We start from the raw sequence: 15,962 nt of genomic DNA on the forward strand, positions 1-15,962 counted from the left end.
TCAATTTAATAAAATAAAATAAGAAAAAACAATTTTAAACCAAAAAAATCACTAAAATTATGAACACGGTATATTTGGTAGATTTATCGACATTAAATAGAACATTTTGAAGTCCCACTGGCGGCCACTCTGCTCCCTAAATTCTTTTACTTCAAATGAAATTGGGGGATTTTGGAGAACATTACTAACAAAGGAGTCATGGAAGGAGCTAGTTTGCTACAGGAAAAACTAGAAGGATTCTGCTTGGTGTGCTCAACGCAAACGAGCCTCGTTTGCCATCGATGTGGAGACTATTATTGCTCGAGGGAATGCCAGCTGAAGGATTGGCAACGTCACAGATACATTTGCTTCCCTATTCCGCCTTTGGTGCAACCCACGAGGTGCTCCATAATTGCAAGTATCAATACCGAAAATCTATGTACTAAAGACAATGCATATCCGCCGATAATAAAGCCAAATGAGCTAATTTCACCTAATCGTGAAGTTGCAACGCCGTTTCCGATACCAATTCTGACTGCAGCCATAAATAATAATTTAGCAGAATGCGATAAGGAAAATAACAAGGCGGCGGCCAGCAACATAACCCCAAAAAATGAAGCACATAGTAATGATGATCTGACGAATACTTCTCCGCCCGATGCAAACATTCCAAACGGTTCAAATGTGTATATCACTAGTTTTATTTCATCCAATCGCTGTATCATACGCGATGCCAGCGAATCTGCTGAGAAAGCATATTTTACAGTTTTGGAAAAGGTTTGTTGGGTTTTTAGATTATTTTATTGTGTTAGATATTAATATATCGCAACTCTTTTTAGTTTTTTGGATTGTGCGTGATATTTATTTTGATGATTTCAATATCTTTTAGGTAAACTCCTTATGTCAAAAGCTGCCCAGAAAATCAAAAATCAAATACGCAGAGTATGCACTTTGCAAATTTAATGGACGATACCATCGTGTCAAAAGTATAGATAGAAAGAACCCTTCACGCCTCCTTCTGTTGGATGAGGGCATAGTAAAGATGCTAAATCTAGTTGATATGCGTGAAATCGGCAGCGAGCTCATGAAACTCCCTTATTGCTCCATGCAGGTGCAACTTGAAGATACACCCCATTTTCCTTACAATCAAAGCTTTTTACGCCCATTTGAATTCAAGCAATTGACGGCAACCTTTTTGTCAAATGGGCGTGTTGAGCTAAAGCAAAAAGATTCCCCAAAATCTTTAAACGAGCAGATTTCCGAATTTGGTCATGGAAACACTTCTGATAAAAAATCTAACGAGAGTAAACAAGTTCCAGAAGCTATCAAAAACGAAGGTAATGGTACAAATTTACAATTTGAAAGTCCTCAGAATATCCGTAAGGCTGTTGCTATCGTCCACGACGCAAATACAAATAATTCCCAACCGAAAGTTAAGGAAGTCAATTCAACAATTAATCCAGAAGCTGTAAAAATGGATTCGCATAAGGAAATGCAACCACAATTGAACGAAATTAAATCACTTCCAATGTCGACTGCCGATGAAACTTGCACACCTAAGGAGACGGAGAATAACAACCATACTACACCTAAACCTATAGAGAAATTGGTTAAAGAGCTGAATGACAATGAAAGTCCTTCTTCGCATTCAGCACAACAGTATGGTGCAGATTCAGCCAATGTGACTCCCGTGTTGTGCAGCGTAAGTAATATACATATATTTATACCCGCTACCCATAGGGTAGAAGGGTATTATAACTTTGTGCCGACAGGAAATGTAAATGTAACAGGTAGAAGGAGGCATCTCCGACCCTATAAAGTATATATATTCTTGATCAGCGTCAACAGCCGAGACGATCTAGCCATGTCCGTCTGTGTGTCTGTCCGTCCGTCTGGATCTCAGAGACTATAAGAGATAGAACTATAATTTTTTTTTCGACAGCATTTGTTATGTTTGCACGCAGATCAAGTTTGTTTCAAATTTTTGCCACGCCCACTTCCGCCCCCGCAAATCAAAAACATCGAATAACAAACGTAATTTTAAAGCTACAGTTACGAATTTCGGTATATATAATAATAACTATAGTAGTTATGATTCCTGAAAATTTGGTTGCGATCAGATAAAAATTGTCGAAGTTATTAAAGAAATACTTTTGTATTGGCAAAAACGCCTACTTACTAGGGGTCTGAGTTGCTTTGGCTGACAATCTGGTATATTGAGCCGTCCATGGTATATTTTGAATGCGGTACTATATCGATATACCACATATACCATTTGGTATATTTTTAGTATATTTGCAGTATATTCGGTATATTTGGAGAATACTACCGCAAAATTTATGTATTGTTTTTAATCAAATTGGGTAGCGGGTATCTCACAATCGAGTACACTCGACTGTAGCTTTCTTTCTTGTTTTATGTAGAATTCTTGTTCAGAAATGTATTTGCTATATATTTTATCTTATTTACTAGCCTTTCGAAATGCAACGCCTTTGTAATAAAAGCGGAGATGGATTGGATGCTTATATTGTGGAAAGCGCAAACGCTTCGCGGGGCATTATCGCTGCTTTCGACAAGCTAAATTTAGATGAGATATCTGAAATGCGCTTTCTTTTATCTAAATTCAGCGATCCGCGTCCTTATCGCCCTGTGTAAGCAATCAAATCAATATATCATTGTACATTATGAAAATGTCTATTTTATGGATTAGCCTCAAGGAGTATGTGATCGCGTTATTTGAGCCAAACGGCTGGTGTCGTGCCAAAATCATGGATATTAAGGAAAACCTATATTCAGTGCTGTTCGTTGACTATGCTAAAGGGGCAACTGTTCCTGAGAATTCTATCCGTCGCTATCCAGTTGGGCTAGCAATGCCTTGCTATACAAGTATTTGCCTAATCGATGGTAAAAATCCATATTCGGATATTTTTCTATTAATATAAATAATAAACAGTTTCTTTTATCTTCAGGTTTCCCGCATAAGCCATCACAGCGACAAATTGATTTTTTGAACCAGAATTTAAAATTAAATACTATTTTTCATATTGACAGCGTCAGCTACTTGCAGGATATGGCTTTAATCAAGTGTAAAACATTAATTGACCAACTCAACAAGTTATAAAAAGCCATTTTTTTATTTTATAATATTTTATACTTTTAATATGCCGCAGAAACTGCGAACATTTTTTTATACTGTGAATTTTTTAATAATGATAATCTATCGATATTTGTATATTGTGCCGTTTTTACAAAGAGTATCGATACTACAAAATAAAACAAGTACTTCATACCACAATAATAGTTTGAATTCATGCGATGTATCGACCATATGTACTTACTAAAAAGTTCTTAGTCGCAAAACAGATCGCCCACAGCTCAGACTTGTGTATTGTGCGTGTATTGCAGCCTGTGCATTTAAAGTTTATTTTATTCCAAAACAGGCAATACATCTGTATACATTTTCGTCACTTTTAATATTCAAAAGAGGTAATTAACCTAAGTATAACTCATTCTTGTGCACAATTTATATGTGAAAAGATATTAACATATGCATGTTTATGTAAAGTAGCGGTGACTTCACATCGTAAGTGCGAAAGCGGCAAATTGTGAAAATTTGCCAAATAGCAAGTAGCTGGTGATTATGGTTGATGATGCAAAAGGTTTCGTCACGAAATTGAATCGTAGAGTAAATTGCTGATCACACATACACTCACAAACACGTTGATTTGCGCGGCAGCTTAGTGCGCTGGTAAGGAATATGTAAAGGTGAAATAGAAGTCATTCCATACAAAAGCGCACACACACATCCGCTTGTGTGTATGTGCACTGTATGTTTGGGTGTGTTTGTGCATACATACGCAAACACGCCATAGGAAAATGCATGGGTAATCTTCCAATTTTCTAATTCCATTGACCTTCCATAATTAGCTCTACATTTAAATAATTAATAAAAAACAAAACATTATGCGAACATTGACGATGACTAATTAAATACTGATAATGTTAATACAAAATACCGGCTTCATTTAAGCAATGTCAAATTTAGCCGAATGTACGGACACTCATTCATTGGCACAATGTCCTTCGAGAGCGGGTTCAAGGGCAGAACGCTCACACACATACACCACAGTAAATAGCCTTTCATAATATGCGAAAGCACTTTCACTTTAATAAAACTTTCCTTGTAGCTGCGCCGTTTCAAAAAGCGCCGCAAGCAAAAAAGCTTTTGCTTTGCCGTTGTATGCGCACGCCTTTTATGCGTGAGTGACAAGTCAATCACCCCCGCAGTTCGTGTCTTTCACGTGCGTGCTGCATAATATGGAAAAGTTGTGCTTTATTCCCCATCCATATAATTTTTGTTGTAGAAGGTCGAAGCCGCGCTAATAATGCTAACTTATTGCCGGTGTTCAGTAGTTGATAAGGAGATGTTAGTGTGTGTGGCTCTGTGTGTTTATAATTCGGGCAACCAACAGCTGATGATCAATTTTTTGTTTACACTCACAATCATACAATCGCACAAGCACTCTCATTGTGCTCTCACACAAAACATACGTATAATTAATGAACGGTCAAATAGCCGGCTGACTAATCGCCAGTCGATGCCGTAGTCAGCAACGAAGAGTTTACTCGTCGTACAACTTGAAAGCTCTTTGCGTCAATCGGGTGGCTTTTAGGGGTAGCCTGTTGCCTTGGCGTTCTCTCGGCTCAAAGAGAGATAGGGAGAGCACGAGAGAGATTCATAGGTAGTCGGTTGGCTTTTTCAGAGGTCTCGTGGTTCGTGCTCACATTGCAATTACCGAGATTCTGAACGCGTTGCCAAATTTTCCACTAAACCTCGCTGTGACAGTCGAACATTTTCCGTCATTGTGTTAAAAGCAACTAGCGCAGTTTGCTTTACAAACGCACCAAATATTCTAGCCATACAACGCGTCGTTACTCTTTGTTGTTTGGTGCGTTTTACCCGTGTTGAAGCAAATTTGAAATATATTTTTCGCGGATTATACAGCGCCAATTTAGCGGGCCACAAAATGGTTAACGTAACAATTTATGATGAGGCACCACAACTCAAGGTAACTTGCTACTCCGGCTTCCACTTCGACTTCGCGTACAGAATCCCCTGTGTCAATGTCATAGTTAATTTCACAATTGTGCTATCCATAAAGATATAAAAGATATGCCTGGTCTCTCATATCAGTAGCAATACTTTTTTCATTTCGCCTCACGAATAAAACAAAATTATGCAACTTTTATGTGCTGCACATGCAAAAGTTGTATATGTGTGTGTGTGAGTGACCTTCGGCAATGCAGCGCGACAGCGGCAGCGTCGTTGGCTATGCAAAATTTCTTCTTCCATCTGTCAGATTCACAAGAATGCTCTCTTCAGCTTTGTCTTTGTCTCTTTTACTCTCTCTCCCGTACTGGCTGGTGGGTGGTACGCTTTGCATCCACTTGCTCACTCTCTCACTCCTACAGTGTTTACTTTCAGTGATGGCATTTATCGATAAAACATTGGGTGGCATCTTGTGGGCCATCAACAATTGCGATATGATATTGGAAATCGATAATCACAAATTCTTTGTTTATATTCTACCGTAGCCCAACGAAGTACCACAAAACATGGCAGCCGGAGCTGATTCCCAATTGGAGCACATGTGCCGTCTGCAGTTCGACTCACCCGTTCCCCATGTGCGTCTCTCAGGCATTGTGTGCACCATTGGTCCCGCCTCCCGCAGCGTGGAGATGCTGGAGAAGATGATTGCCACCGGCATGAACGTGGCACGCATGAACTTCTCGCACGGCTCGCACGAATACCACGCTGAGACCGTGGCCAATGTGCGTCAGGCTGTTAAGAACTATTCGGCCAAGCTGGGCTATGAACATCCCGTTGCCATTGCTCTGGACACCAAGGGTCCTGAGATCCGTACTGGACTTATTGGTGGCAGCGGCACAGCTGAGATTGAACTGAAGAAGGGCGAGACAATCAAGTTGTCCACCAACAAGGACTTCCTTGAGAAGGGATCCCTGGAAGTTGTCTATGTTGACTATGAGAACATTGTCAATGTTGTCAAGCCCGGAAATCGCGTCTTTGTCGATGACGGTCTCATCTCTCTAGTAGTTCGTGAGGTGTCCAAGGACACCGTTGTGTGCGAGGTCGAGAATGGCGGAGCTCTCGGCTCCCGCAAGGGCGTGAACTTGCCCGGCGTACCAGTGGACTTGCCCGCTGTGTCCGAGAAAGACAAGTCTGACTTGCAGTTTGGTGTGGAGCAGGATGTGGACATGGTCTTTGCATCATTCATTCGCAACGCCGCGGCTCTGACCGAGATCCGCAAAGTACTGGGTGAGAAGGGCAAGAACATTAAGATTATCTCCAAAATCGAGAATCAGCAGGGCATGCACAATCTGGACGAAATCATTGAGGCCGGCGATGGTATCATGGTCGCTCGTGGCGATCTGGGCATTGAGATTCCTGCCGAGAAGGTTTTCTTGGCCCAAAAGGCAATGATTGCTCGCTGCAACAAGGCCGGTAAGCCCGTCATCTGCGCCACTCAGATGCTGGAGTCCATGGTGAAGAAGCCTCGTCCCACACGTGCGGAGATCTCCGATGTTGCCAACGCTGTGCTCGATGGCGCTGACTGCGTCATGTTGTCTGGCGAGACCGCCAAGGGCGAATATCCACTCGAGTGTGTGTTGACCATGGCCAAGACTTGCAAGGAGGCTGAGGCTGCTCTCTGGCACCAAAACCTGTTCGCTGATTTGGTGCGTGGCGCTTCTGCATCCACACTGGATGCTCCTCATGCTGCGGCTATTGCCGCCGTTGAGGCCGCCAACAAGGCCAAGGCTGCCGCTATTGTGGTGATCACCACCAGCGGCAAGTCAGCCTTCCTGGTGAGCAAGTATCGTCCACGTTGCCCCATTATTGCCGTCACCCGTTTTGCCCAGACAGCTCGTCAGGCCCATCTGTACCGTGGTCTGGTGCCACTTATCTACAAGGGTATGTTTGCTGATTTGTTGCTTTTTGAATGCATCTATAATGTAGTTTTCAATTATTGTAGAACCTGCCCAAGGTGATTGGCTAAAGGATGTCGATGTGCGTGTGCAGTTCGGTCTGCAGGTCGGCAAGAAGAACGGCTTTATCAAGACCGGAGATTCTGTGGTCATTGTTACGGGCTGGAAGCAGGGCTCCGGCTTTACCAACACCATTCGTATTGTGTAAGTAGACTGATTTTCTAGTAATCGACAAAAGCACTATACATTTACTCCTTCCTTTACAGTACCGTCGAATAAATCTGGACGTTGTTGCCAGAAATGAGTGGATGCAACACTGTTGCAGCGTTTTAAGCGCTGAGTGCTAGCGTCACTACTGTTATTAACCAAGTTAATTTATTACAAATATTGGAAACCAAGAGAAAAAGCAAAACACGGAATATCGGAATACTAAATCGAAATTGGACACATTTACCCGCTGCTGAAGCGCCACAGATCGGCTCCCAAGTGTTGAGCCGTTCACACACAACAAACTCAGATATAATTTATGATTGTTAAATATAATGTTCTTCATAGTAACAAAGAGTAATAAACACTATCTATATATGTACAATATGTAACTGGGATTGTGTTTTCGTAAACAAGTTGCCAATGAAAGTTAATACTCAGAATAATACTTTAAAATTTGCTTTCAGTTTAAAATCGTCGATAGATCATAAAAATTCTTGTTTCTTCATTTTCGTGTAAGTTTGTCAAAATTTCGCTTTTTATTACATTCATTGCGCGGTCCGCAACACGCGGATCTTCGCCTCTGCATTCGGTGACGCCATGGACACATCAAGAGTGCCACAGTTACTCGAACGATGCCAAGACGACAAATGTAATCAACGAATCCAATCCTACTCTCATAAGTATTTGTTAATTTTTTCTTAACAGAAGGCTATGGTTAAACTCGATTGCGGACCTTTTACATCGCATATGGACTACAAATCCCGATTGCAGTTCAACGCGCCTAGCCTAGCTTATCCTCTGAGTGGAATAGTTTGTACTCTCGGCCCAGCTTCCAATGAATTCGAAGTAATAATAAAGCTAATCCAAGCCGGCATGCGCGTGATCCGTATGAATTTCTCGCACGGATCGCACGAGTACCATTGTCGGGTTATAAAGGTGGCTCAGCAAGCCATCGAATGCTATGCCAAGCATATCGGAGTCTACAAGCCGGTGGCCATTGCATTGGATACTAGAGGACCCGAAATACGTACGGGGCAAGTATCGGGTAACGATGCCACCTTAATCAATCTGACGCAGGGCGAAAGCATTAAACTGTCAACGAAGAAAGATTTAGAAAACAAATGTACAAAGGATATTTTATACGTTGATTACGATAATCTGCCAAAAATTGTAAAGCCCTGCGATATAGTGTATGTCGACGACGGACTTATAGGATTGCGTGTTAAGGAGGTATCTGGAGTTGAAGTGCTCTGTGAGATACTAAATAGCGCAAAGCTCGGCTCCCACAAAGGCGTCAATCTTCCTGGTCTGCCAATTGATTTGCCTAGTGTTAGTGAAAAAGATAAGAGCGATCTGCTATTTGGCGTAGAACATAATGTCGACCTGGTATTTGCTTCGTTCATACGATGTAAGAACGACCTCAAAGACATACGCGATGTAATGGGTACCAAGGGGAAGCACATAAAGATCATATCAAAAATTGAGAATCAGCAAGGCATGCAAAATATTGACGAGATCATTGCAGCATCAGATGGAATTATGGTGGCTCGAGGGGACCTAGGTATCGAGATTCCCACCGAGGATGTTTTGCTTGCCCAAAAGTCGATAATAGCCAAATGCAACAAAGCAGGAAAGCCTGTAATTTGTGCCACTCAGATGTTGGAGTCCATGGTGAGCAAGCCGCGTCCAACGCGTGCTGAAGCCTCTGATGTTGGCAACGCCATTTTTGATGGAGCTGACTGCGTAATGCTATCGGGTGAAACAGCAAAGGGAAAGTATCCCGTAGAGTGCGTCAAGTGCATGGCAAATATCTGTGCGAAGATCGAATCCGTGTTGTGGTACGAACATATTCAAAATGAGGTGAGAAGTGTTATTAAAAACTCTGGCCTAGATGGACTCACATCCATCACGTCCGGCATTGCTGAGATAGCATCTTTAGGTCAGGCTAAAGCTATAATTGTTGTCAGTTACTGCCCTGTAGTGGCACAATTGCTGAGTCAATATCGGCCCCGCTGCGCTATTATTATGCTCACGCAGTGCCCGAGGGTGGCACGGCAGGCTGTGATATTCCGAGGCATTTTTCCGATCGTCATCGAAGAAATGGTGAATGGGTGTAACGACTTTGGCAGCATTTTGTCATCCGGCATCAAGCAAATGGTAATGATGCAACTTGTTGACGTAGACAAGGATGTAAAACTAATGACCGTCGATGCTTTGCAAGCGAAAAAGATATCTTTCCGTCTTTTGACCGTCAAACATAAGTCTACCCAAGCCAAATGCCAGGAAACTATTCAGGCTCAAACTAAAGGCATAAAGGATCGCTCAATGAAAAGTGAAATAATTAAAAAGTGTAAAAAGCAGACAGATAAAAGCAAATCCCCTGAACAGATTGAAAAGTGTAAAAAACTGGCTGAAAGAAGGAAACACCGAGAGCAGGCCAAAAAGGAACGGGAAGAGAAAAAAAACGCGGAGGCTAGAGACAGAATTTGTAAAAAATTATTAAGCCAAGCCAAAAAGCACAAAGATGACGACAAATAAATGTTCCAAATATTATGTATTTCAAAATCTATGCGTGATGAATTGTAACAATCAAATTTAAGATGTATTTGATTGCACCTAAGACTGAAACAAGTGTTTCAAACGTTCATTCAAAAGATTAATGTTTTCTAGAAAATAGTTTTAATAAAGTTGTGCGATACAAATATTTAAGGATAGATTTAATAATCTAGATATGTAGATGGTATTCTTTCGAGAGCATTTTAAAATTGCGAAATTCTTGTATTCTAGTTTTAATTTATATATTGTTTTTTTTTAAGCCAAACTATTTTTTTTTGCGTAGCGAATTCTCCCATCACTAACACAATATATAAAGAATATACTAACTGCGGAAATATAAGATTTTGGTAGTTTTTTTTTTGAAAACTAGTATATTGTGAAATTCAAGTTGCGGTCACGCTGCTGGTGAAATAAATATGCAACAGATGATTTCATTACAATTGTAACAGTTAGTAAGGACGGACTAAGTAAATATCGTTAGAATTGCTTCCGTACAAAATGGCATTGCCGTCGACAAAAGCAACAACAGCGACGACAACACACGCAGTTGTGCAGGCTATTGAGACCTATATTCAAAACCAGAATCTGCTAGGAGAGATCGCTGAACTGGACGAGTTGCTGAATGATGTGATTGATTTACACAAGGATAACGAATTGGCGCTTAAACGTGTCGTGCAATGCATCTACAATTTGCTTCAGACCAACAATAAGTACAACGTTAAATTCGGCGCTAAAGTCTTTCACAAACTCATTGCAATTGTTGTTGCCAACAACAAGAGTTTCGGCCGTCAGCTGGTGGCCAACGTGTTAATTTGTGTACAGATTTATGCTCGTAAATTCCCCCGAATTGATGGCAAATTCCTGCTGCAACAGCTCTGGGCTTTGAGTTTGAGTAACGAGCGCCAGCCAAATGCCGCCCAAATCCTGGTGCATTTGTTTGACGACTTTGTTCGCCAGCTGGGTGTAGAGTGTGTTTGCTGCTCCAATGAACTCCAGCTGGTTATCAAAGGTTTACTGCAGTCCGAGGGTCGTGAGTTTCGCAAGGCAGCCTACTTTCTAATGAGGAAACTGAATAATTCCAACAGCGATGTAAAAGCACTTGATGCTCTGATTTGTACAGAGCAACAGTGGTCCTCATATGTGACCATAATGGAGAGCTTGGAGGAGCAACAGTCGCATTTAATGCTGCCAACTCTTGCTACTTTGATGCCGCGCATCACATGCCGATCCAAGAATAATCTAGATAACGAATGGATCACCTGGGTGCGCATTTTGTATGCGAGACTGCTGCAGGACAATAACATATTGGTGCTTCGCTGGACTGTTGAATACTTCTTAACCCATTTTGGTGTGTCTCAATTGTGTCAGGTCAATTTGCTGCCCGAATTTCTGGCAGCAACAAACAGAACACAGCTCTACAATGTGGAATGTTACATTGTGCCTACCTTCAAGATCAATAATTTTGTGCCCCAAGAAGAGATGGATGTATTTTTGCGAGCCCTTGCCACAGTTCCTTGGCACTCAGTTCCTCTGCTCTTTTGGCTAAACCACATAACACCTCAAAGTGGCACAATTTCTAAAAAAATTCTGCTCAAGCTAAGCTCACGGGTACGCACTTTAAGAAATACAAAGTTAAGAAGAATCGCCAATAATCGTGTATTTGAAATCTTCGAGGTGAGTTTATCTCTCGGACTGTGAACAACATTTTCTAACACTTTTACTCCCTTCAATAGGAAACTATCAACAGCTTGACTTTGCGTGATTATTTGGTGTTCATCGAGACTATTTTTAATGTCAATGATGGATATTACCGTGATCATGAACGCTTGATAATAAAGCTACAAAATTGCGAGAATATTGACGAAGATATATTATTAAGTAAACGTTCCTACGAAATAATTGTAGATGATTCCCATATCAACCTCTTAGTACCTGAGCTCATTCGACACCTTGACAGACTTCCAAAGAAACTCCATGGATGGTGGCGCTTGTTTCCATTATTTTATTTAAATCACTTGGATCCAAGTGTACAGAAGATGTGCTGGAACTTTTATAGAACTCAATACGATGTAAAGTCTGACATATTACAAAAAGGCAGCGACCTCGAAAACGTGCAAGAACATTTAATTTGCCAACTCGACTGTCAAACGAAAGAGGAAAAATCGTTTGTAAAGGAGAAGTGTGTGGATTGGTTTGTCGAGGCAAATCTGCAACGCTGGAGTCAAATTCAAGAGTTACATTTGAAGCCTCTTGAACTTCTAGAACGTGGAACGAGAGCAACATTTGTGTGGTTAGCACAACTGTTGAATGACACTGACACACCAGTCGAAGAATATGAGAATATATTTAATGCTTTATTAAATATGCTGCAGAAATATAAAAACTCTGAATACGTGTAAGTTAAAATAGTTTTCAATTTAAGTTGACTATTAATTACTCCTATATTCACAGAGTGAAAGCACTATTAAATTATGCATCTAAACATATGAATGATATTGATATTCAGAAACTGGCTGAAAAGATTCTTAACTATCGATGCCAACACACAACCAAGGCACTTTTAGCAAATGTAAAAACATTAGGAGTTTCCTCGGTTGTGGAAGGAATTCTTCTTGGTGACATCAGTACTGGAGACGCACGGTAAGTAAACTGCTATTTTTTTTGTAGAGTAACCACTGATTTGAATTGATGAACTTGAATTGCAGAATTGAAGCAGCTTATACCGACAGCATCGTGCAGAATCTTTTTGATGAAATAGTTATACGAGATCAATACATTTGGTTTGGTATGCAACAGCCGGATGAAGAAGTAAATGCAATTAGTGATCAACTGCTACTCGTCAATAAACAGTTGACAGAAAAAAAGCCCCGATATTTTGAGAATTGTAGAGAGCACAGACTAAAGATGAGGATCGCAAGAGCATTGTTACTGATGCAGGACCATATTAATTGGTCACAAGAGTTGTGGAATACATTATTGGCTCCCTGTGATCAGCTAAATATAAGCTACATGTATGAGTGCCTCGTGGCCAGGCTTTTGCCGAGCCTTCAATACTTATTGGAACAAATACAGCAAATAGAGCAACTGAAGCCAACTCAGCAAGTTTCGATAATTTCCGTAATTCACCTATATTGCTTGCACAACTGGAAAAACCTTCAAATGGACGATTTGGAAAAAATCTCCAGTTTCCTGTTGCCTCATACGATGGGAGCTCATTTTCAAACACGTCTCCTGGCTCAGTTAGTTTTACATAAGATTGCCGTAAAATGTAAAACTTCAGGGTAAGACAATGAATTAAACTTTCGTATATCTATACAGTTGACTATTGCATTTTTAGCATACATGTGCCCAATATCGAAGTTTTGAAGTCAGGCATAGCAATGACATTGGGATCGAAATTAACTAAGTTTGAGCAGGAAACTCGCATTATCTTATCCGACGTCGTGTTGCACCCTGCTACTTCCGCAGATCTTATCTTATATATGACAAATGCGCCATTTGATGAGTACGATAAAACAATAAACATCCCAGATAATATTAAAAGAAACATCGATGCCTATCGAAAGACGGTAATAACGAGAAAGAATCCACTAACCGTAGCACATCAATTGCCAATGGAAATAACCAATTTAAATGTACAGAGAAAGGCGAATCCTGTAAATGATATATTTAACACGAATGAAAATATTACAAAAGAAGCGACGCCAGCAGAACAAAATCTTATTGTGGTAGCCTCCCTAATAGATAAATTACCCAATCTAGGAGGATTGGCTCGCACCAGTGAGGTGTTGGGAGTGACAACATTGGTAGTAGGTTCAAAGTCTATTGTTGACAAAACCGATTTTACAAATTTAAGGTAAGAATAAGTTTAAAACTATGTAAAATAAAGCTAATGCGATAATCTTTCACTACAGCATGACTGCCGAGAAGAGCCTAAATATATTGGAAGTAAAGCCCGATAATCTTTCTGAATTCCTCATTAATAAACAGTCTATGGGATACAAAATTGTTGGTGCAGAGCAAACAGCTCATAGCGTTAGTTTTGTTGATTTTAAATTTCCAGAAAAATGCATTTTATTGTTGGGGTAAAACTATTTTTAAAATTGTTTCCGCTCAAGTGCCTTAATAATTGGACCTTTTATACTTGCAGTCATGAAAAACATGGAATTTCTGTGGATTTGATTGCCCTCTTGGATTTTGCTGTCGAAATCCCGCAATTTGGTGTGGTACGGTCTCTAAATGTTCACGTGACTGGTTCTTTGTTTATTTGGGAATATTGCAAGCAGCATTTAAATAAATAAATGCTGAGTAAATGATTCTTTTAATTTAATTGAACCCGTTTATAAATAAATGAATATATTTATATACTATCCTCATTATTTTAGAATTTTGGTGAGATGCCTTTAGTTAATCATTACATACAATACTTGTTATTAATGGAATTTTAAAAATGCATAGCTTTTTTGAATCTACGGGATCGCTTGGCGCCACTCATTGTGTCTACCATCGATAACCGATACAGCTGCACGAAACGCATTGAAATCGATATGTCGATGCTGACGCTTATCGGTTAGCCATGTATCGATGCTATTTGTGAATAAATAATAACATAAATAGCGCAGACACACGAGCAAAACATGAGTTTTTCTGAAAATTCATCTGATTCCGACTGGTAAGCCTTTCTCTTTTGGAGAATGCAACTTGATTATAAAGTATGGTGCCCTACAAATAGGAAAGAGACGAAAATAAAAGTGAAACTAAACAGTAGCACTGGAAGTGGAAAGCAGAAATACAGCCAAAAGTTCTGTGAGAAGTGGCTGAGCCTCTTCGATCCGTGGTTAAAGCGTTCAGCTGATGATCCTAACAAGCCCTTCTGCCGAGCCTGTCAGTGCCGATTGGATTGCAACCGTTGCCACCTAGTGAGACATGAGCGCACCACAAAACATAAGCGTAATCTTGAGTCACTAATAACAAAAGGCGAAGGGGCTGTGCGAAAGGAGTTGAGTGTTCGCCAGGAGCGTAGCAAATATTACCACCAACGAAAGCGAGCGCTGAAACAGGCTCTGAAGCAGGAGCAGGTGGAGCAGACAGATAATAATAATCCATTAGAGGATCTGGCGTCAGTTTTAGTAAATACCGAAGGAGTCATAGAAGAAAGGTGCGCATCTGATTTCCATTGCATTCTTTTTTTTGTTCATATTTATCAACTATTTATTTTGTAGCTTACAAAATTTTGAAGTTATTGAGACAAGGCCCCAAGAAACGCCACCAACTCCTTTACTGACCACAACGCAGCCAGTATCAAGCAACCATAGAACACCAATCAAAACGAGTCCACGGGTAACTGACTCAACATCTAATCGTAAGGAAGGTCTCAAGCTACTAATGCAAATTCAACAAGATAAGAACGAGTTAATGGAATCCTTTCGTGAGTTGATAGGAGTTCAACTACCACACGCGCCCCCTCGAGAAAAGAATCATGTAGACCTGTTCTTTGAAAGTGTTAGCTCAAGTGTCAAAGCTCTTTCGCCGAAACTTGTAGCTGAAGCCAAGATGCGTGTATCGCAGCTGATTTGCGAACTGGAGCTACGAGCGCTGAAGGATAATAATAGTACAAAAGGCGATTCGACAGATGTAGAAATGTCAATGGTACACAATACTTGTTTAACAGATCAACAAGTTAGTACCAAACAGCATGGTATTTCTCATCATCCTCAATTTGGAGGTCTGACGAGGTCGTAAACCCATAAATAATATTACGTCATTAGGATAATTAGGACTAATTTTTGTATAGATATTTTAAATAAATTTGTAAATTAACTATAAGTACAACTATTGATGTATCGATGGTTTTTAAATCATGCTTTTGTGCAGCTAGATATGCAAAAAGTTACAACTTAACTATTATTGTGTTCTTTAAATAAATTTGTATGAGTTCAAATTTATCAATTAAGTTTTTTTTAAATGTTTTCTTTCTTTAGTATTTTTTCGTGTGACCGCAAAAAGCAAAATACATGTAAAGAAATCCGATACCTATTAATCGATTATGTTAATTAACAGTTGCTGCGTTCCAATTCTATTGAGTGCTGTTACAGTTACAATAATTTGACATAACTGTTGAATTTAAATTTATGTTTTTTTTTTCATTTGTCTTAAACATTACGAAATTCGTAAACTGCGTAGGTTACATGCTTATTTATAAATGAATTGTT

General features: G+C 40.0%; 5 protein-coding genes across 7 annotated transcripts; all 5 read left to right on the plus strand.

Moving 5' to 3' along the window:
* The first annotated feature begins 198 nt into the window (after window positions 1–198).
* Window positions 199–3,246, plus strand: LOC133837596 (uncharacterized). Its single transcript, XM_062268407.1, has 5 exons — window positions 199–756; window positions 869–1,681; window positions 2,452–2,630; window positions 2,690–2,883; window positions 2,949–3,246. Exons 1-5 carry the CDS (start codon window positions 199–201, stop codon window positions 3,098–3,100), a joined length of 1,896 nt encoding a protein of 631 aa, XP_062124391.1. The 3' UTR covers window positions 3,101–3,246.
* Window positions 3,247–3,318: 72 nt separating this feature from the next.
* LOC133837599 (pyruvate kinase) lies at window positions 3,319–7,583 on the plus strand. Of its 3 annotated transcripts, none has more exons than XM_062268412.1 (4): window positions 3,319–3,465; window positions 5,575–6,970; window positions 7,032–7,188; window positions 7,251–7,583. In XM_062268412.1, the coding sequence occupies exons 2-4, from the start codon at window positions 5,596–5,598 to the stop codon at window positions 7,261–7,263; spliced, it is 1,545 nt and encodes a 514-aa protein (XP_062124396.1). In that variant the 5' UTR covers window positions 3,319–3,465; window positions 5,575–5,595; the 3' UTR covers window positions 7,264–7,583. The 3 variants fall into 3 exon arrangements, with proteins under 3 accessions (XP_062124396.1, XP_062124395.1, XP_062124394.1); XM_062268410.1 differs by lacking the exon at window positions 3,319–3,465 and adding an exon at window positions 4,830–5,048; XM_062268411.1 differs by lacking the exons at window positions 3,319–3,465; window positions 7,251–7,583 and adding an exon at window positions 4,829–5,048 and having other exon boundaries at window positions 7,032–7,192.
* Window positions 7,584–7,635: 52 nt separating this feature from the next.
* LOC133837597 (pyruvate kinase-like) lies at window positions 7,636–9,898 on the plus strand. The gene is made up of 2 exons (XM_062268408.1): window positions 7,636–7,843; window positions 7,900–9,898. Exon 2 carries the CDS (start codon window positions 7,906–7,908, stop codon window positions 9,730–9,732), a length of 1,827 nt encoding a protein of 608 aa, XP_062124392.1. The 5' UTR covers window positions 7,636–7,843; window positions 7,900–7,905; the 3' UTR covers window positions 9,733–9,898.
* Window positions 9,899–10,124: 226 nt separating this feature from the next.
* On the plus strand, window positions 10,125–14,066 carry LOC133837595 (uncharacterized). Its single transcript, XM_062268406.1, has 7 exons — window positions 10,125–11,424; window positions 11,484–12,145; window positions 12,202–12,390; window positions 12,456–13,031; window positions 13,088–13,606; window positions 13,665–13,835; window positions 13,901–14,066. Exons 1-7 carry the CDS (start codon window positions 10,249–10,251, stop codon window positions 14,049–14,051), a joined length of 3,444 nt encoding a protein of 1,147 aa, XP_062124390.1. The 5' UTR covers window positions 10,125–10,248; the 3' UTR covers window positions 14,052–14,066.
* Window positions 14,067–14,302: 236 nt separating this feature from the next.
* LOC133837601 (protein suppressor of variegation 3-7) lies at window positions 14,303–15,665 on the plus strand. Its single transcript, XM_062268413.1, has 3 exons — window positions 14,303–14,422; window positions 14,483–14,908; window positions 14,973–15,665. Exons 1-3 carry the CDS (start codon window positions 14,388–14,390, stop codon window positions 15,490–15,492), a joined length of 981 nt encoding a protein of 326 aa, XP_062124397.1. The 5' UTR covers window positions 14,303–14,387; the 3' UTR covers window positions 15,493–15,665.
* The last annotated feature ends 297 nt before the right edge of the window (window positions 15,666–15,962 follow it).

The sequence above is a fragment of the Drosophila sulfurigaster genome, chromosome 2R (genome assembly GCF_023558435.1).
Source record: "Drosophila sulfurigaster albostrigata strain 15112-1811.04 chromosome 2R, ASM2355843v2, whole genome shotgun sequence".
Taxonomy (NCBI): Eukaryota; Metazoa; Arthropoda; class Insecta; order Diptera; family Drosophilidae; genus Drosophila; species Drosophila sulfurigaster.

Excerpts from the sequence above, each read along its gene's own strand:
- LOC133837596 (XM_062268407.1), top strand. The coding sequence starts at position 199 with ATGGAAGGAGCTAGTTTGCTACAGGAAAAACTAGAAGGATTCTGCTTG. Across the intron at positions 1,682-2,451 it reads TGACTCCCGTGTTGTGCAGC|CCTTTCGAAATGCAACGCCT; the intron begins GTAAGTAATATA and ends CTTATTTACTAG. Across the intron at positions 2,884-2,948 it reads AAGTATTTGCCTAATCGATG|GTTTCCCGCATAAGCCATCA; the intron begins GTAAAAATCCAT and ends TTTTATCTTCAG.
- LOC133837599 (XM_062268410.1), top strand. The coding sequence starts at position 5,007 with ATGGTTAACGTAACAATTTATGATGAGGCACCACAACTCAAG. Across the intron at positions 5,049-5,574 it reads ATGAGGCACCACAACTCAAG|CCCAACGAAGTACCACAAAA; the intron begins GTAACTTGCTAC and ends ATTCTACCGTAG. Across the intron at positions 6,971-7,031 it reads GGTGCCACTTATCTACAAGG|AACCTGCCCAAGGTGATTGG; the intron begins GTATGTTTGCTG and ends CAATTATTGTAG.
- LOC133837597 (XM_062268408.1), top strand. The coding sequence starts at position 7,906 with ATGGTTAAACTCGATTGCGGACCTTTTACATCGCATATGGACTACAAA.
- LOC133837595 (XM_062268406.1), top strand. The coding sequence starts at position 10,249 with ATGGCATTGCCGTCGACAAAAGCAACAACAGCGACGACAACACACGCA. Across the intron at positions 12,146-12,201 it reads TATAAAAACTCTGAATACGT|AGTGAAAGCACTATTAAATT; the intron begins GTAAGTTAAAAT and ends CTATATTCACAG. Across the intron at positions 13,607-13,664 it reads ACCGATTTTACAAATTTAAG|CATGACTGCCGAGAAGAGCC; the intron begins GTAAGAATAAGT and ends CTTTCACTACAG.
- LOC133837601 (XM_062268413.1), top strand. The coding sequence starts at position 14,388 with ATGAGTTTTTCTGAAAATTCATCTGATTCCGACTG. Across the intron at positions 14,423-14,482 it reads AATTCATCTGATTCCGACTG|GAAAGAGACGAAAATAAAAG; the intron begins GTAAGCCTTTCT and ends CCCTACAAATAG. Across the intron at positions 14,909-14,972 it reads GAAGGAGTCATAGAAGAAAG|CTTACAAAATTTTGAAGTTA; the intron begins GTGCGCATCTGA and ends TTTATTTTGTAG.